The 20,757-nt window shown below is 36.1% G+C and overlaps 2 protein-coding genes across 4 annotated transcripts in view; one reads left to right on the forward strand and one right to left on the reverse strand.

Moving 5' to 3' along the window:
- Positions 1–475: 475 nt before the first annotated feature.
- On the forward strand, positions 476–5,955 carry LOC110092894 (probable leucine-rich repeat receptor-like protein kinase At5g49770). 2 transcript variants are annotated; one of them, XM_020817595.2, is made up of 19 exons: positions 476–871; positions 1,180–1,289; positions 1,372–1,443; positions 1,564–1,638; positions 1,736–1,807; positions 1,906–2,067; positions 2,157–2,231; positions 2,326–2,397; positions 2,489–2,560; positions 2,660–2,728; positions 2,826–2,900; positions 2,984–3,055; positions 3,137–3,268; positions 3,356–3,831; positions 3,907–4,062; positions 4,266–4,405; positions 4,493–4,712; positions 4,791–5,026; positions 5,096–5,955. In XM_020817595.2, the coding sequence occupies exons 2-19, from the start codon at positions 1,240–1,242 to the stop codon at positions 5,597–5,599; spliced, it is 2,730 nt and encodes a 909-aa protein (XP_020673254.1). In that variant the 5' UTR covers positions 476–871; positions 1,180–1,239; the 3' UTR covers positions 5,600–5,955. The 2 variants fall into 2 exon arrangements, with proteins under 2 accessions (XP_020673254.1, XP_020673246.1); XM_020817587.2 differs by having other exon boundaries at positions 477–871; positions 1,180–1,300.
- Positions 5,956–9,677: 3,722 nt separating this feature from the next.
- The window catches only part of LOC110092905 (transmembrane protein 56-B), a 28,357-nt gene continuing 17,277 nt past the window's right edge, over positions 9,678–20,757 (reverse strand). For both annotated transcript variants that reach the window (XM_020817606.2, XM_020817614.2), the window contains exons 8-9: positions 15,357–15,416; positions 9,678–10,008 (exon numbers count right to left, since the gene is read on the reverse strand). In XM_020817606.2, coding sequence (XP_020673265.1) covers positions 9,871–10,008; positions 15,357–15,416 — 198 coding nt within the window. In that variant the 3' untranslated portion in view covers positions 9,678–9,870. The remainder of the gene's footprint in view (positions 10,009–15,356; positions 15,417–20,757) is intronic.

Here is a 20,757-nt window from a genome sequence, read left to right on the forward strand (position 1 = left end):
AATTATTTTAGAAAACAGTAAGGAAGTTATTCTAAATAAAATCTTACTTAGTATTTCTTCATAAAATAAAAAATTTACATTCAAAATAATAATAAAATTTTTATTTTTCTAAATAAAAATAAAATATTAAAAATAAGTGAAAATATTTCATGTTTTCATAAAATCGTGAAATATTTTTTTAATTATATGCTTAGTATATATATATTTATTTATATTTATATTTTTGCCTTATATCCCATTAATGAGTTAGTTGGGAGCTACCGATATAAAAGCCTTGATCAAAGCACTGCATAAAAGAAAAGTTAGGGCCCCACGCAGTACAACTACTCCCCGCAACAACAAATAATCCATTATGACTTGCTAAAAAATCAACCTGGCTTCTAGCCTTTGGATCAATTCAAATGATCAGATTTGTTGCGATGAAAATATAAATTTTTATTTTTTATCTGCCCTTCATTTTCTGCAGCCGGCATCATAATTAAAAAAAAAAAAATCTTAGCACTGAGAGCCAATTGGTGAGATGTCTATTTTGACTTGTAGATGAAGATGAAGCCCTTTGAGAAGAATCCAGGAGGGAGACTGAGTTCTAATTTTTCCTAAGATACAGGAAAAAAAAACATTTCAGTAGTCATCTTTTGGTAGTCTCCTTTTCATGATTCAATACTGGATCGAGGAAGCTGGTGATGGATGACAATTTATAGCTCTTGTTTAGTTTACTCTAAACCCTAAACAATAAAATCTGGTTCTAGTAGTCAGGAAGGCAGGATTCACCATCGGAAAGGGTTACAGATGATCTCCAGGTTCTTTCTGCTGTTTGTTGTATTTGCTGCTGGCCTTCAGGTTGCTCCTGGAGATACTAATCCTCAAGATGGTAACTCTCTTGCTTCTGTATATCCTTTGATTTTGGTTTTAGATAATCTCCTTTTTAGTTGAAATGAAAAGTATGCGTTCTGTATTTTGATGATACAGCGAATGCAGTCATGGTTTTTAAGCGAAGGATCATTACTCTCTTTCCTTTCTTGGCAAGAGAGCTTGGCTTATGCGATTTTTGTATTTTGTTAACTCGTCGAAATCATAGGGATTTATAAAGCTATTTAGAAACAAAAAGTTCCATAAATTCATCGCCTCTGATACAAACTTATCAATCTTATTGTTTAAAACTGACGAGCGCTTGTGCAGCTGCGGCTCTTAGATCTCTGATGAGTCAATGGCAGAACACACCGCCGAGCTGGGGAACTAATGATCCCTGCAGTACACCATGGGAAGGAATTTCGTGCAGTAACTCCAGGGTAACCATTCTGTAAGTCTACCACCTCCATTTGTTGATAGTAACTTTTCATCATTCTCTTCTGAGGCTTTCATTTTCTTCAGGACCCTTAACACGATGGGAATCAAGGGTACATTAAGTAGTGATATATCCCAGCTAACCCAGCTTCAATCATTGTAAGTACTTCTCCCAGCACCAAAGAATTCGATTGCGTTTCGAACTGCAATTATGTTTGACAATTAACTGCAAAATTTATATACTCCAATACTTCGAATATTAACAGCAGGATTTTGCAGGGATTTGTCTTTAAACAGTAAACTCGGTGGCCCAGTTCCTCCGAACATTGGAAATCTCAAGCAGCTCACCACCCTGTGAGCAGAAATCTTGTTGATTAGTACTATTGTTCATCATTTTTTCTCTCAAACAGCTTCACAGAATACCATAGGATTAACTAGAGTTCATTTACAGGATCTTGGCTGGTTGCAGTTTCACCGGTAACATTCCACAAGAGCTTGGCAACTTGGAAAATCTGTATTTCTTGTAAGAATCGTCCTAGACTTATTTCCTCTATGTTGATCTTTTGTTGAAGAATTAGAATGGAACATGATATCTGAATTCTATTTGTTTGTCACTACAAGGGCTCTCAACTCAAACAATTTCACGGGAAGGATACCGGCCTCATTGGGGCAGCTCTCCAATTTATACTGGTTCGACCTGGGAGACAACCAGCTAACTGGAGTTATTCCAGTCTCCTCAAACACCTCCCCTGGGTTGGATCTGCTTGTCAACACAAAGCATTTGTTTGTGCTTCTCTCCCTGTTTTTATCAACCATTCAACAGCCATTGATTATGCTTTCATACAAATAATTGTCTTCAATGCAATTGACAGCCATTTCAACAAAAACCAGTTATCAGGTGGGATACCGGAAAGTCTCTTCAGTTCCAAGATGACACTTATACATTTGTAAGTTGTTCTATCATTTTGTAAATTCATCATTCTCTCGAGTTCAACATTCCAAGATCTTTTTTAAGAATCAACATACACTGGGTGTTTGCAGACTCTTTGATTCAAATAAATTTACAGGACAGATTCCAGAATCAATAGGGCTAGTAACATCACTTGAGGTTCTGTGAGTATAATAGTCTGGTACCCATGCTATTCATATCTCCTTCATATTATATCATAGTAGAAAAAATTGACCAACTACACTTTCGGTGCAGCCGACTTGACAGGAATTCTCTAGGTGGTACAGTTCCTTCTAATTTAACCAACCTTGTAAAACTGAACGAGCTGTAAGTAAAAAATTTGGCAATTACAGAATATAGGTCATAGATAACCCAGGCATGGACTGCAAACTTAAATGAATTTCATTGTATAATACATATTTTCAGGAGTTTGGCAAATAATCAACTAATTGGCCCAATTCCTGATCTGACTGGGATGAGCCTTCTGAACTATGTGTAAGGACTTGTTCAGATTCAACTAGACGTTCAAAATCTACTTTTATCACTGTGTAGTGTTTTCTTAGTAACTGGCATGCTGCAAAATGTTTGGTAGGGATCTGAGCAACAATTCTTTTGATTCTAATCAAGCTCCAAACTGGTTCTCAACACTTGAATCCCTAACAACTTTGTGAGTTCCTTATTGCACTTCAGATTTTGTTCATGGTAAGGTTCACTGGACATCTAATGATATCCATTGATTTGGGCACACAGGGTGCTGGAATCTGGAGGGCTCAATGGGAATATTCCAACACAAATGTTCAGCTTTCCCCAAATACAGCAAGTGTAAGTAATCCTAATTTGTTTTTCTTGTACAAAGATACTTATCCTCTCATAAAATTAAGCATGGAAACCCTTATTTGGCAGGTTACTAAGTAACAATGCATTCAATGGTACCTTAGATTTGGGTAAAACCAGCTCAGGTTTACAGCTTGTCGATTTCAAAAACAATGCCATCTCTGGGTTCAAATCATCACCACGCTACAATGAAAACCTAATGTGAGTTTCCAAACTCAACCATTTTTTTTTTGTTGAATAGTGTCATTTAATCATATTGAACGACGCATAAATGCTACCTGTTTTCAGACTATATGGGAATCCAGTGTGCACTACGCAACTATTAAACTCCATTTACTGCAGCCTTCAACAAGAGCTGCAACAGCCTTATTCCACTGGCCTAGGCCAGTGTAATTCTACTTCATGTCCCTTTGATCAAAGCGTTAACCCTCAGAGTTGTAACTGCGCCTACCCATATGAGGGTTTGTTAATATTCAGAGCACCTTTCTTTCGAGATTTGTCAAACAGCTCAAGATTCCAAGAACTAGAAAGCAATCTTTGGACTCAGCTAAAGCTTGCTCCTCATTCAGTATCTCTCTCAAATCCCTTCTTTAATAGTGATAACTATCTACAAGTGGAGTTAAAATTGTTTCCACCTTCTGGAATGTACTTCACCCGGTTGGATGTTCTGAAAATTGGGTTTGCTCTGAGCAACCAGACGTTGGACATTCCGAGCATATTTGGACCATACTCTTTCATTGGCTCTCCTTACCCTTTTCCATCAGGTGGAGTATCTACTCAATAAATTTAAACCAAGAAGATTTGATAACCCATGAGTAAATCACTTTGGAATATTTCAGGCAGTAATAGTGGAGGAAGCTCAATGAGTACGGGAGTAATTGCTGGAATTGCAATTGGTTGTGTCATTCTACTTGTTGTTCTTGTCATTGTCGGTATCTATGCCTTCAGACAAAAGAAGAGAGCTCAGAGAGCCGTAGAACAAAACAAGCCTTTTGGTAAGCTCCAAATATAGCAAAATTCATAGAGATGCTTATTTTTAAGACTTCTCCAGTATGGGAAGCTAGAAATATTATTGAGTTTATATAGAACTAAATTATTTTGTAGTCCTCTAGATCAAATTTTTCGTTCCTTGGCAAATCAAAACAAGCATGCTTCTAATATTTTTCATTTTTATTCATCTATCTTTATTATTTTTAAGCTTCATGGATATCCAAGGGTAAAGAAAGTGACGGTGCACCGCAACTAAAAGGAGCAAGATTGTTTTCCTATGACGAGCTCAGAAAGAGCACTAACAATTTTGCAGAAACTAATGAAATCGGATGCGGAGGCTATGGCAAGGTGATTCCCTATTGTATCCAATAAAGTTTCAGTTAGTGAAAAAATATAATGAAAATAACTAATCAATTCAGTTTCCACCTATGGAAGGTTTACAAGGGATTTCTTTCAAGTGGAGAACTGGTAGCAATCAAAAGAGCACAGCAAGGATCCATGCAGGGAGGCCATGAATTTAAGACTGAGATTGAATTACTTTCAAGGGTTCATCACAAAAACCTCGTAGGTCTTGTAGGTTTTTGCTTCGAGCAAGGAGAGCAAATGCTGGTATACGAGTACATCCCAAATGGAACGCTCAGAGAAAGCTTAATCGGTCTGATACTCAGAACACATATCAATTGGCTCGGCCTTCACTTAAAATTAACCATATGAAAAAAACTATTTTCTGCAGGAAAAGATGGCATACAACTTGACTGGCCCAGAAGACTTAAAGTTGCTCTAGGCTCAGCAAGAGGATTAGCATATCTTCACGAACTAGCCAACCCACCAATAATCCACAGAGATGTCAAATCCACCAATATCCTTTTGGATGAGAATTTGATCGCCAAGGTTGCAGATTTTGGTCTGTCAAAGCTTGTATCAGACAGCCAAAAAGGCCATATTTCCACCCAAGTCAAGGGAACACTGGTAGGTTCCTTACAAATCTTACAAAGCTTCTTGCATCTTTATTTCAGCTAAAAATTGCAACTTCTACAGGGCTATTTAGATCCAGAATATTATATGACTCAACAGTTGACAGAAAAGAGTGATGTGTACAGTTTTGGAGTGGTAATGTTGGAATTGATAATGGCCAAGCAACCAATAGAGAAGGGGAAGTATATTGTTAGGGAGGTGAGAATGGCTTTAAATGATAAGGATGAAGAGTACTACGGTCTGAGGGAGATGATGGACCCTGCATTACGTAGCACAGAAAATCTAATAGGATTCAGGAGGTTTGTAGAGCTGGCCATGCTGTGTGTTGAAGAATCAGCTTCACAACGTCCAACAATGAATGAATTGGTTAAGGAATTTGAGACTATGTTACACAATGCGGGACTGAACTCAAATTCGAATTCAACGCCTTCTTCAGCGACAGACTTTGGGAACACAAAGAATGCTCATCATCCTTACAATGAGCCACTGCCAAGGAAGGACTTCCATAGTGATTCCTTTGAATATACTGGTGGTTTCCAATTTGCCTCAAAAATTGAACCGAAATAGAAATGCCTTTTTTTTTTTTTTTGTTGAATACATTTGTTAGGTAAATATTCTTGATAAGGTGTGTTCTTAGTGTAAGGTAGGTAACTGTATGTGATTTTATCACAAGTAAATGAAGGATTGTAGTTTTATATAGCAATCAAAGGTTGAAGTTGGCTGATAAAAGAGGAGAAGAAGGTGGGGAAAATCAGGTATTTTAAGTGCTCATTGGTTTGGAAGTGAAGGATACAATTAGCAAGAACAGAGAAGTGAGTTGTTCTGGATGAGTGCTGGTAAGCCATAATAAATACCAAGTGATGTGCCAATAGAGTCTTCTTATTGATAGCAACATGAAGGATTCAATGTTTTTTTTTTTTTTTTACTTCTTTCCAGGCTAACAATGCCTTTCAATTGTTTAATGTAGTATTTGGGTTTTTTTTTTTTTGGAAAGGATTACTGAACTTGTTTTATTAAATATACATTTCCATTAGCTTGATTAAGAAAAAAAAAATTTAAGAATGAACCTGAGGTGATATAAACATGTACAAATGTTGTGTCCTGGAATATTTGAGGTGGTAGATAATTATAAAGGTTAGTGTCCTAGTTTTGTATGAAGATCCAACATACAGACATATAGAATAGAGAGATGCAGCGTTCATAAGAGACATAATGATTTTTACGTGAAAAATCCTGAAAAGGGGGAAGACCACAGGATATGGCTCAATTTGAATGAATCCACTAGTATTGATGGTTGATTATAAATATTACACCTCATTGAAGGAGGGTGCTGGCCCAATGTAATAAATACACATTATATAGAGCACATTCTATAGTTGAAGAACAATATGACAATTGTTTTTAAGGGAGCATTGGCATGTTTGTTTGATCAGTAGAATTGTAATTAGCAGGCGTTGATGGTCAAAAGAATCGTAGTTGACAGGCAACGGTGGTCAAATGGGATTATATTTGGCTGACGAAGGTGGCCAGAGTGGTTGTAGTAGGTAGATGACGGTGGTCGTAGGGATCGTAATCGGTGGTCGATTGTGGTCGAAGCGATCGTAATCGCTTGACGTTGATCGGAGTGGTCGTAGTATGTTTTGGTCTTTTGATTTGAACTCGTTTTGGCTCAGATCAGAATGAATTTGGTGTCTTTGGGTTTGTCTCCTTGAGATGTTTAATTTGACTATAAGTTTTCTTAAATCTGAGTTTGGATTATCTCGAATTTAATTTTAGAAGTTTTTCGATTCGTATTTGCATCAAGATTGGCGGGCGACGGTGGTCATAGGGACCATAGTCCGCGGGGCAACAATGGTCAGAGGGACCTTAGGTCTGTAGTTGGCGAGAACTCCAACGATGGTTGTGCTAGATGGACGGAGCAAGAGAGCTCTCGAGTTCTCCTTTTTTCCTTCCCCTTCATGTGAAGAATGAGAAGTTATTTGTAGTTTTTTGGGAGTAGCATGACTAGTTAATATGGAGAAGTTCAAGGGTAGGTTGGGAGTGTTCTGTTAGATGGCTAGTATTAGTTTTCTTGATCATAGAGCATTTATCAAACATTTAGGCTCGTTGGATTCGTCTAGTCGAACTTCTTGATTTAATTATAAGCATATCATATTTGGATATCATTTGGTCCTTCAATTGATGCTTTGAAGCTTTCAAGTATATTTTGATCCTTCAATTTGAGCTCATTTGGGTTCAGATAAATATGAATTTGATATGTTTGGGTTTGTCTCCTTGAATTTGACTATAAGTTTTCTAAAATCGGAATTTGTATGATTTCGAATTTAATTTTGAAAAAATTTTCTATTCATATTTGTATCGAGTTCGTGCATGATCAAGATAATTTTTAGATGATATATCAACAACAAATGACGAAATTACAACTATTAAGCTATTATATTAGAGGATTAAAAAGAAATAATATAGATTTAAAGTAACATTGACAGAAGTTATTCAAAATAACTTCTAAAGAATATATTTAATATCTCAATCATTAAATGAAAATTCAATACAGAATAAAAATAAATCATTTAAACTCGAGTTTTTTTAAAGATTTTCAAATCGTTATCATTTAAATTTAGTGGCACCTAAACAAAGATTCTGTGTATAAAAAAAATATCAAAATTCAATACATTTTTATTATTCTCTTAAAAATTTTTGAAGGTTCATAAAGTTGCGCAGATGTTAATTAAGACTTGGTCTATTTATTAAAGGGTTTTTCCATCTTAATAATAATGATTTTGATTCATATTCAGCTTTTTCCTTTTTTTCTTTTTTTCATTAGAGGGAGATAGACATTTAGGAGGTCTGTACACTATGAATTAGACAGTAAATTTTGTTAAAATCCTCATAAGAGAATTCTAAAGTACCCACATAAAATAATAAAATATTGTTCATTTTCATTATTTTCTTAAAATTTTCAAAAAATATATATTTTTTTTCATTTCATTATCATGTATTTATTCAAAAACAAAATTTATGAATATTAAAAAATGATGCATAGCTTAGTTGATTGATGATATCAAAAAATTTTGAAATATAAAATTTTACATTGAAATTTATTTTATAGATATTATTAATTTTTATATGCACTTATTTTTATAATAAATTTATTCACCCTTAACCCCTACCCCATGATCTATCATATCTTTCAAACATGTTTTGAAATTATTCACGTAGCAAAATTCATGAGAAAATATGACTATTTCAAATATCACATGAATATTATTTATTATTATTTTTCCTACTTGCTAAAGTAATGATTCATTGCCATAAACAGTGGCATGAGTGCTCCGCCTGGATCCCTCTCTTAACGCTCGATCTGTGTGCTACCACACTTACATTGCTTCCCAACATAATTGCATACAAGACTTAGATTATTCTAAATTTTTATTTGGGATAACTTTTTTAATATTTTTTTAAAACAATTTTATAATACGAGAATTTCTAGCTCGAAATTATTCTATATGATCACCGAACGGCATCCAAAGACTATTGAGAATGCACGTCATTTTTTTTTATTTTGTACCGCTCGGTACCGGATGACTTGGCGCATTCTATTTCGCCTTATAACGTTTAGTGACCGCACAAAAATTTCTCCACAGACGAAGCCTAAAAAAGGCAACTGGTCTACTTCACCATGAAAGCAACTCATCATTGGTCTATTGATTAGGAACTTTAACAATCAACCAAAAAATCTCTTGATTTCGAATCTCATATATATGTTCGTGTTTAAATTTATCTTAATTGGCGTAGATATCTTCCTAAAAACACTTCACGGTAAAAGTGAATGAAATTAAATTTCATAATTGAGTATCCCTACTTATTTCATATTAAGCAGATGAAAACAATCCCCGGCTTAAAACTGAGAAGTTTCACTAGTGGGAGCTTGAAAATTAGCCCTTTTTTACTTTTAACACATAATAATATAAAAATTAAAAGAAAATCAAACTAACATATAACTTTACTTATAACAATAATTAGAAATATATAACTAATAAGACTGGATAACATTAAAATCCACTGCACTCCAAAAATATAATGAAATGAATTTCTCACATGAATTCATGCAAAAACAAGCAAACATTATTGGAACTCACTTCTGCTCTAAAACTTTTAATAACTTCCAAACACTTGCATCAAAACAAACAAAAGGTCAGCGAAAAAGATGGCCACAACACAGAAAATTATTTTGTGCGGAGATCGGACGCATAACGTCGTTCGGAGACCAATCAAAATGTGTCACATTAGCAGCACCAAGCCGCAATACCAAGCACAGAGGTGACATTGCGCATTCTTGTTGATCTCCTAAAAGCATTCGGCGTCCGCACAAAACAATTAATTCACAACACAATCTTTTTATGTCCACCATCGCTGCTTTTCTTTCTTTAAGTTCTTATATTAGGGTTTAATTCAGAACAGAGGATGATAATGAGCATTAACATATAAAAGGGAAAACAAATGCATGGAATAGCTTATTTAACGTTGTCATTTTAGGCTTCGTTTGAGACTGCTTTCTTTGTGCTTCTTAAAGCAGCTTCCGAGTACAAAAAATTTAATTTTTATACTAAAAAATTACTTTAAGAAACAATAAAAAAACTGTCCCAAACAAAACTTTAATAATTCGAATTTCTAGTTTACTTGCATAGAGCGTGTTTCATACAATGTTACTTTCTATAGAATCAGAAAGTAATTTTTGTTAAAAGCTGGCTGAACAAACGCCGGCATTGGGTTTAAGACTTCAAAAACAAAAATGTACATCATAATCGCTGATTGTTCCAAGACAAAGGAACGCGTATTTATTGTGCGTGTCTCTTTCTTGAGAGGGTCTTAACCATGCCCTTGAAGATTTTCAAGAACCAGTAGACATTCATCACTGCAATCACGGGAGGAACTGACAGAATGCTGTAGAATCCTAAAGGAAATATTGTCCTCACCTAAACAAAAGAAAATCCAAAGTGAAGGATATTGTAAGAACGTTGTCTACTTGCAATAGCATTCTAATACATAGACATATAAAGGTTTCGTTTGGGACAACTTTTCTATTGTTTCTTAAAGTAATTTTAAATACAAAACTAAGAATACCATAATTTTCTCGATACACGGACATATAAAGGTTTCGTTTGGGACGACTTTCTTATTATTTCTTAAAGAAATTTTTAATACAAAAATAAGAACAGCATAAGTTTGCTCGACATTCCGCACAAATACAGAAGAGAGACTTTTAAAACAAAAGGCCCTTCTGGCCCATGAGTTTCATTTACCTTGAAAGCATGGATTAAGCTGATTGTATCTTGATAAGACTGAAAAGATTTTGTTCAACGAAACTCCTATACCATGTCAAAATATTCAAAAGAAGCACAGCGTGCCTCATTATATAAGTTATAAGTTTTTAGTACATTCATGGGTTTATATTCTACTCAAATCCAAATGTAGGGGACAATGGTGATCCCGAGACAGATCATCAAGTGGACGACTAATCCTACCATCTAAACCAAAAAGGTTTGATCATGGAAACATCTGAGAAAACATATTCATTAAAGTTCTAATAATTCAATTCTCTCGATGGAAATGGCAACCGTGATGGTTCTTATATCACTCTTTTTTTCCAGGCATTGAGAATGAAACGGATATCAATAGTAATTCACTGGCATAATTGGTTTGTCGATTGACCAACATTTGAGGAAGTTCAAGACTCTTAAAAAGTAACATTAGATTATACTTTAGATTTCATCATAATAAAGATGAATTTGAATTTAAGTTGTTTGGATAAATTTGCTTTTGAATTTAAATTCAGATTAGAATAAATTGTCATTTTGTTTGAAGTTATCTAGTTTGCTATTGCAGAAAGGATTCTTTTTTATGGAGATTATTTAGGAGAAGATAAGATTTTATCATTTGTAATTGTCTATTTAAAGGCTAAGTATCCATCAAATGAAATCAATTAAAAATCTAGAAATCTTCCAACTCTTTCTCTCTTGCTTCATTTCTCTTCAAGCAATAGATCCATTCCTGCAGCAAAAACCAAAGATCTCCGCACCTGCACCATAGCAGGAAGCCGAACCATGCAATCCCCTGCCGCAGCACCCTTTTCCTCCATTTTCTCTGTGCTGGCGTTACCCAGTTGCAGCTACCTCACAGTTTTGCTTATCGTTGCTTGGCATCGACCTCCTGAAGATAGTGGACTGCTTATAGCTGCATTCTGTTCTTATGATGCTGGTGTCTTTTCAAAAGCTTCAAAGTGCAGTCCACAGTGTTGCTTGGCCCGAACATTATGAAAATAATTCTCCGTTCTGCTGCTTACAGAGATGGGGCGTAGTGGAGTACGAACAACTGCTGTGCTGTGCAGTGGCAGAAAACAGCAGCTTTGTTGCTGTCAAGTTCAAAAATGATGAACCCGTAGGCTGTGTTGTGCGGTGCGGTTGCCTCTTTACAAGCTCTTCAATTTGGTTATAATTGTTCACTTATTATCAGAATGTACAACAACAGAAACCTCCTTCCAATTGGCTTTTGTCTAAATACATATCACCTTGGAAGCCACCTTCTTCTAAAGCTTCTTCCTTTTGGAAGTCTCTCTATAATCATGCTATAAGTGCTAGAGATATGTTCAGCTTTAATGTTTTTCATAATTTCTCTATATCTCTTTATTGGGGTCATTGGAATGGGGGCAAAAGATTGGAGTTGCCGGTGTTTCAACCTTTATTGGGTATTTTTCCTCTTAATTCAACTTTGGGTGTCTTGCTTAATGAGGACGGGTGGGAGATTCCTGTTGATCACTCCAATTTTATGCTTGAAACTATGTTACAGTTACCTGTGGATAACTCTATTTGCCTTGTCTAGAAGGAAAATAATGTTCTGGGGCTTCATAAGTATCTTAATTACTTCTATAAGCATTTACCCGTGGTTAATTGGCATCAGTTTGTTTGGCACAAAAAACATGCTTTATGTTTCTCTATTTTCTGTTGGATGGCACTTACTAATGGACTAAAAACTGTCGAAAATCTCAGGCTAAGAGGAATTTTTGTTAACCCCCTTTGTGTTCTGTGCAATTCCCGCTCTGAATCTACTTCCCACTTATTTTTTAAGTGTAATTTCACTTATAATATCATTATTAAATTGATGCCTCTCCTTAAGGATCACCTGCTTAGGCCAAACCTCTTCCAGGTTTTTGATTGCATGTCTGGGACCAATGCTAAGATACGTTCATTCTATTATCTTATGGCTTATTGCTCTGTTTACATGATCTGGAAAGAAAGAAATGAGAGGAAATTTGGGAATTCCCAAGCATCCATTATTACGGTTTGCCATTTGATTCGAAGAGCAATGTTCATTAAAATCTCCAAATGAAAAAATTCTGAATTTATGTTTCAGTTGATGTAATACTATATATTCTAGCTTCTATTTTGTGCTGAAGCTAGATACTTTGGCGGAGTAAGTCAGTTTTGTTGCCTTTTCATATCCTTCTGGCCCAAGAATTTGGTATTGGTGGCTATGCAAGTGCACTTTTGTTTCCTTTTTCTTATCATTCTGGCTCGAGATATTGGTATTGGTGGGCAATGATGTGTGAATTGCCTCCCATCCCCTTGGACGGCAGAGAATTTGGTCCCTTCCTCATTGCAGCTGTTTCTCCTTTGCAACCGGGGGATTGTTCGTTTTGCAGCAATTCTTTTTTAACTGAGCCCTCCTGCTCTTCGGGTAGAATTGTTCTGGTTTCCCTTTTGCTCTTTAGTTTTGTATGTGTAGCTGTTTACACATAGCCTCCTTTGGCACTTTTTTGGTGGCTTTTTTTATTGTTAGGTTTATTTATGTTCTTTTTACACCTGTAACTTAATAGAAATGGGCCTCGCCCTCAATTTTTCCCAAAAAAAAAAAGAAAAATAATAGATATAATTTAATGTTACTTTAAAATGTACTTGGCATAAAGGCCAGTCCTCATAAAGGTAAAGAAAAAAAATCTTAACTTCAATATTTTACTAGTAATAATTTCAACTAAGACATATGGAAAGGTATTTAACCAAGTTATCTCCTTTTTCGCTCTTTCCCAATCCTTGAGGACCAAAGATCCCGACTCAAATAGAAAATATAATTGCTTATATCTCCATTCCGACCTCAAATGTATTAGCTTCAATAAGTTTTATGCAAAATAAATTGTGAACAACTCAGATGCATCACATAGATTCAAGACTAGATTCATAATAGACTTAATTCCGAACAAAATCCAGATCGAAGTACTTATAACTTTGTATTTATTTTTTTGGAATTAATCTTTTCTTTTATTTAAATTAGGAAGGAAGTATCATTTTGGTAATGATGTTTTAAATTTGAATTAGATGATATAATTTAAATTTTGTAAATTCTATTTCTATGAATAGAATTATGATGGTTATTATTTGCATCAATTATGAATTCAAATCAAGCTATTCCTCGAAATCCACTTTTTTTTCTCCTCTACTCGTTGGCTCCATCTCTAATTTTTTCCCAGTAATGCAAGATTACACTCTCCTTCGATGTGCATGAATCATGGAAGCTTCACCTTCCATCATCAAAAACGACATCCAATAAATGAGAGAGCACATTCGCCAAGATGATTTTTTTTGGTCTCACCTTCTTTGTCCTATGAGAATACCAATAATCAATGATTTCTTCTCAGTTCCTAAAGAAACTGCGGGACTCCTCTCTTTAATTATCTATTTATCTTGCATCCATACAACAACAAAAACAACAAGCCTTTATCCCACTACGTGGGGTCGGCTACATTAATCTTTTTTCTTCATTGTGTTCTATTAAAAGTCAAATTCTCATTTAAATCTAATAAAGAAAGGTCATTTCTAGTATTTTATAGCCAAGCCTTTTTAGGCCTACCTCTACCTTTCTTAATATAGGCCAAATCTAATGCATCTACTCTCCTAACAAGGTCATTGGAAGGCCGTTGTTTTACAAGACCAAACCATGTAAGGCGACTCTCTCTAATCATATCTATCATTGGAGCTACTCCAATCTTTTCACAGATATGCTCGTTTCGTATCCTGTCTTTAAGAATAAATCCACTCATCAACTTGACCATCCTCATCTCAGATTCTCAGCAACACTTAACTTAATATTATGCTTCATTTTTAATGGCCAACATTCTGCACCATAAAGCATAGCAAGTCTCACCACTATCTTATAAAATTTCCCCTTAAGTTTGAGTAGTACTTTTATATCACACAACAAACTCAAAGCATTTCTCCACTTCAACCATCCAACTTGAATTCTACTAATAATATTCCCATCTATTTCACCATCACTCTTAACAATAGATGCAAGATATCTAAAATGAGTACATTTATTAATGACTTGATCTCTTAAAGACACAAAACCCCCCACTAAATCTAATACTACTAAAATTACACTCCATGTATTTGGTTTTAAATCTACTTAAATGAAAACATTTAGACTCTAAGGTTGACCTCCATAATTCGAGTTTACCTTCAACTCTCTCTCTAGTCTTATCAACAAGAAGAATATCATCAGCAAAAAAGTATACATGAGGGTACATCCTCTTGCAAATGTCTGGTAAGAACATCCATGACTAGAGCAAAGAGATAAGGGCTTAAGGTTGATCCTTGATTTAATTCAACTGAAATAGGAAAATCCTTGGTCAAACCACCTTGTGTTTGCACACAAGTAATAGCTCCAGCAAACATAGCCCGAATGACTTGAATAAAAGCATTATTAACCCATTTCTTTTCTAGAACTCTCTATAGCACTTCTCTTGGAACTTTATCATATGCTTTTTCTAATCAATAAATATCATATGTAGATCCTCCTTATTCTCTCTAAACTTCTCCATCAGCCCTCTCAATTAAAAAGAAAATTTAAAAAAAAAAATGCAAGAGAATAAAGAAGAAAAAATATCAAGGAGACCTACATCTACAAGATCTACACCAACCTACCTCGTTATTTCCATATGTTAAAGTAAGTTCATACCCTCATTAACTCAATCCCCACATATGCAATGGTATACATTCTAGGACTTCTACAATTCAGTAAAACAAAGAAATCATTTGTTAAATAATATTTAAGTAGCACGGTGAGATCTTAGGGCAATTGAACTTAAAACACTATGCTAATAATTTATTTTAAACCTTAAGAAGCAAATGTGAAGAGCATGTCAAGTAATGCAATATATCTTAATCTTTAGTATTAATCAACAGCCTATCCTCATGTCATTCAATATGTTTCATGGAAAATTCATTATTACGAGATTTTTTTAAGAAGAAAATCCAAAAGAATTGGAAAATACCTTATCAAAATGTAGATACATATGGGCAAAAAAGAAGATAAAGAGAAGGATTCTTGCAGCCTGCAAAGTACAACAAAAACTTGGAAATTAATCATCCTTATTTTTATGAATCTGAATAAATTGAAATAGTCGCATGCTTCTGGTTATGGATTTTAAATCAAGTGCATCTTCAAAGTGTTCTTCCAACGTTTTTATTTTCTGTCAAAATCATGTTGATATCAAGAATCAAGACTATGGATATTTTAAAGTTAAAGAATAACCGATTTAAGTGTTAAAACTGTTAGAGTTCGATCTGGGGAATAACTTTATAAAGTTCAAGTTTACAAGCCAACTGACTCGTCCCAGAATCACATAGGGACCACACACAACAATGTGGATTAAAGCCAAACCAAAAAAGTGACATATCAATCCAATTACAACAAATATCTATTACGTTACATGAGGAAATTGACTTCAAACTGCTAGGTTGATAATCAAAAATCTCAACGCACTCAGAGATATTTATGTTATATTTTAAAGAAGATCAACATCAATAGATGTTGAAAGATAAGAAATATGAAAAATTATTTTGAATTTTATTGCTTATTTTATGTACACAGATTGGATGCATTTATTAGCTCCTCCAAAGATATTACATATGAAAAAAAGATAAATACAATTTACACTAAATAAAATAAAAATAAAAAATGAGGGTTGGCAGCTAGGTGAAAAGAGAGGAGCATATGAATTGCAATTCAATGATTAAGAGGGAGAAAATCCAATGGCTAAGCTTCTCATTCAATGTGCTTAATAGAACATACTATGATTAGCTATAATGTGAGACCCGCAGCTCTTATAAGGAGAAAATTTAAGTGGATGTAGGAAGGAGGTGGAGTGGGAACCACGCCAGAGTGGGTACCACGGTGTGAGACCCCGCAATCTTTGACACTGCCCCTCAAATTAGATGGTATGAGCCTATCATTCCAAATTTGCTTACAATATTCTTGAACATGGGATTGAAGAGTTATTCAATGAATATATAGACAAGGTGATTTCTTGTTGATACAAATAGAGTGCAAATCAATTTACTTTCTAGTTTCTCTTTTATTAAATATATATTTACCTTTACATGATTGATACAATCATATTATATTAAGTTATGAGCAATCCTAATAGCAGATTTATCGTCAAAATATATTTTCATTGCCTCTTTCCACTTGATTTTTAGATATTCCTGAATGATTTTGATCCACAAAAGTTCATAGATTCTTTTTTGGGCAATTGCTCTAAATTCATATTCAACACCAGACCTTGAAAAAATTGATTGTTTCTTTCTCCTTCAATTTATGAGATTTTTCTAAAAATGTACAGTATCTTGAAGAGGATCTTCTATCCACTGATGATCCTACATAGCTGCATCAATATAACCTTCAGTTTGTTGATTATCCTACTTTTTGTAGAGAATTCCTTTTCTAGGACTTGATTTAAAATATATGAGAACTCTATAAACCGATTGAATCTACGAATGAATTGACTGATAAGGTTTACTATAAAAACAATGCCTAGATGGATGTGAGCTATGTTGCACCGATATACCTATTTATGAAGGTGTGTTATATCCGATACACGGATACGCCTCCAATACGGCACCGATCCGTGTATCCAATACGCGTGTCCGTTGAAAAACAAAAAAATCCAAAAAAAAAAAACAAGTCGTATTTACTTCCGCGGCTACAAGCGATGTTCTCTCATTTCTGATATTGGATTTGAGTCTCTTAATGATATGGGAACATAAAAAATTGCTAATCTTTCACTTGATGAGCCTGAATTAGAAGTTATGATATTTATTGAAGATGCTATAGAAGTTCAAAGACAAATCACCGAAGAAGCTAATCATATCATTCCTTCTATTGAATAGTTGAAAATTCATATGCTAGACAATTATAATGTCGTGTCCGCGTCGTACCCGTATCCTTTATTTTTAAGAATTGACGTGTCCCGTATCCGTATCGTGTCGTATCCGTGTCGCTGTATCTATATCGGTGCAACATAGGATGTGAGCTATATAAATTGGTTTCAATTAATCTTTAATTTTGTCCCATGTTTACTTTTGCTCCTATGTCCAACTTTAGGCATGATTCAATTAAGATTTCACAAGATTGGCAATAAGCCGTTTTTTGTCACTTTTAATATACCATGATATTTTTTTTGTGAGTTCTTTGCCCTAGTACAAGAAGGCTCGGTGGAAGAATACCGCGAGAGATTTGAGTACCTCGTGAGTCGACTGGATCGGCTATCTGAGACTGTTCTGGAATGGAATTTCATGAAGGGGCTCAAATCAAAGATCTGAGTACCAGTGAGAGTCATGAGGCCTCAAGACTTAGGAGAGGCTATGGAGCTAGCTCAGTTAGTGGAGAATCATAAGCAGTTTATGTAGTTCATACAGAATCACCACTTTCTTAGCACCTAAGTGACCTACACCGAGCAACCTTCGTGAGATCCCGAGGGAGAAGCTTGTAGGACGAGAAAGTGGGGGAAATTTCAAAAAGCTGACTAAGAGGTAGGTATAAGAAAAGAGGGCAAAGGGATTATGCTTTCGATGTGATCAGAAGTATACATCAAGGCACAGGAGCAAAGACTGAACTCTTTAAGTTCTCACCGTTTGTGATGACGAGGAAGCTGAGAAGGGAGGTGGGAGTGAGACCGGGGTAGAGGAGGAGGACAAGCTACATCTAGATGTGCCAGAGGTCTCCTTGAACTCGGTGGCAGGATTCACTCATAGTTAGACCATAAAGGTAAAGGGGGAAATAGTAGACCGAGAGGTGATAGCATTGATCAACAGTGAGGCTGCCCACAATTTCATCTCCAACCAGGTTGTGGACAAATTAGGGGTGACTTTGGTGGATACAGGAAGCTATGGAGTGATGATGGGCATGGGAAGGTGGAGACATGCAACAGAATCTATATGGGAGTAATGTTGATTATACAGGGGATTCAAGTGAGGGAGGATTTTCTCCCATTGGAGTTAGGCAGCATTAATGTCATCCTGGGGATGAAGAGGCTACAGAACTTGGGGAAAACCAAAGTTAATTGGGGGGCACTAATCATGGAGCTGGTGGTGGAGGGGAGAAGAGTTGTGATCAGAAGAGATGTAGGGTTATCCAAAGCCATGGTGTCCCTCAAAACCATGGTGAGGAGCATACAGGAGGTGGGTGAGGTTTCTTGGTGAAGCTATAGAGATTAGAGGGGATCATATTGGAGGAGGGTAGAGACATTCCTCTTTCAGAATATCCACTGATACAACAATTTAGTGAGGTCTTTCAGTCACCTCAAGGATTGCCACCACTAAGGGAGTTGGAGCATGTCATCACCTTGAGAGAGGGAGTGTCACCCATTAGTGTCAGGTCATACCATTACCCTCAATTTCAAAAGAATGAAATTGGGAATTGAGAAATTGATCAGAGAAATGCTGGAGGCAGGGATTATCAGGCCTAATGTGAGTCCTTTTTCTAGTCAAGTCTTACTAGTTTAAAAAAAAAAACATGAGTTGGAGGTTCTGTGTGAACTACAGGGCTTTGAATAAGAAAATTATGTCAAACAAATTTCCTATCCCAGTGATAGATGAGTTATTGGATGAGTTGAATGAGGCAGTTATCTTCACCAAGATAGATTTGAAGTTCACATACCATTAGAATTGCATGAAAAGTGAGGACATGCCGAAGACTGCTTTCAAAATACATGAGGGACATTATGAGCTCTTAGTGATATCTTTTGGCCTCACTAATGCCCAGCTACATTCCAACCCTAATAAATAGGGTGTTCCAATCCTATCTCAAAAGATTTGTGTTGGTTTTCTTTGATGATATCCTGATGTACAGCAGGTCACATGACGAACATTGGGAGCACTTGAGGACCTAGAGGTGTTACAGGAGCAGCAGCTGAGGAAAATTTTGAAGAAATGTTGTTTGACACAGGCTAGTGTGGAATACTTGGGACATGTAGAATCTCAGAAGGGTGTGGTCGCGGATAAGGATAAAATCGAAGTAATGCTAAGATGGCCACTACAAAAGAATCTGAGGGAGCTGAGGGGATTTCTAGGGCTGACAGGATAATACAAGAAGTTCGTGAGGGCTACAACACAATTGCCTGGCCACTAATAGAGCAGTTGAAAAAGGATAACTTCTTGTGGGGGGGAGGCGGACACAATAGCTTTTAAGATGTTGAAGAAGGCCATAACCACCATACTGGTCCTAGCCCCACTAGATTTAAGTCAGGTTTTTGTAGTGGAGGCGGATGCATTAGGGTATGGATTGGGAGTAGTACTCATGCAAAGCCACCAACCCATTGCTTACTTCAACTAGGTCTTGAAAGCAAGAGCTAGACTGAAGTCAGTCTACGAGAGATAGTTGATGGTTATTGCGCTGGACATCCATAAATGACGACCTTACTTGTTGGGTTGATATTTCATTGTCAGGATGAACTAGCGGAGCCTGAAGTATTTGTTGACGCAGAGGATGGTGACAGAGGAGTACCAAAGGTGGCTGTTAAAGTTATTGGGATATGACTTTGAAATTCATTATAGGCCCAGGATAGAGAACAAGGCGGTCGATGCATTGTCCAGATGTATGGGGGAGCTCTAGGAGATGGAAGTATCGATACCATTGATGTTGGATTGGGCGGCCATTAAGGAGGAAAGTGCACGATATGAGGAGCTAGGGAGGATTAGAGCGGATTTACTGAATGATAAGAATAGTCATCATGGCTATTCTCTAGAAGGGGAGAGGTCGTTGTACCAGGGGAGATTTGGGATGCTTAGGATCAGTTCATATTCCACACTTGCTACAATAATTTCATGGGAATGTGATTGAGGGTCACTCAGGGGTACAGGACACCTACAAGAGACTGGCAGTAGAGTTGTATTGGAAAGGGGTGTACAAAGGCGTAGAGAAGTTGGTAGCCAGTTGTGCAGTATGTCAGAGGAATAAGTAGTTGGCCATGGCTCCAGGGGGATTACTTAAACCTCTGGCTCTAATTGATTGGGTGTGGGAGGTCTCTATGGATTTTATAAACAGACTACCCCGATTTGAGGGGTTTACAGTGATTCTGGTGGTAGTGGATGGACTGAGCAAGTATGCTCGCTTTACCCCCCTACGACATCCCTACACGATAGTGACAGTGGCAGCAATTTTCATCAGAGAAGTGGTCGTACTACATGGGATACCAGAGTTTATAGTTTTATATAAGGACACAAGTGTTTCTTAGCCATTTCTGGATTGAGTTATTTAGGTTGTAGGGGTCAGGACTGAAGAGGAGTACAGTTTACCATCTCTAGACGGATGGGCAGATGGGAGATTTTCAACAGGAGCCTGGAGACATACCTACAATGTTTTGTGTTGGAGACACCTCGGCTTTGGGCCAAGTG

This window comes from Dendrobium catenatum, unplaced genomic scaffold, assembly GCF_001605985.2.
Source record: "Dendrobium catenatum unplaced genomic scaffold, ASM160598v2 fragScaff_scaffold_1220, whole genome shotgun sequence".
In the NCBI taxonomy this organism is placed as follows: Eukaryota; Viridiplantae; Streptophyta; class Magnoliopsida; order Asparagales; family Orchidaceae; genus Dendrobium; species Dendrobium catenatum.

Coding starts and splice junctions, on each gene's coding strand:
- LOC110092894 (XM_020817587.2), top strand. CDS start 790: ATGATCTCCAGGTTCTTTCTGCTGTTTGTTGTATTTGCTGCTGGCCTT. Junction 1,808..1,905: donor TTGGAAAATCTGTATTTCTT/GTAAGAATCGTC, acceptor TGTCACTACAAG/GGCTCTCAACTCAAACAATT. Junction 4,713..4,790: donor GCTCAGAGAAAGCTTAATCG/GTCTGATACTCA, acceptor TATTTTCTGCAG/GAAAAGATGGCATACAACTT.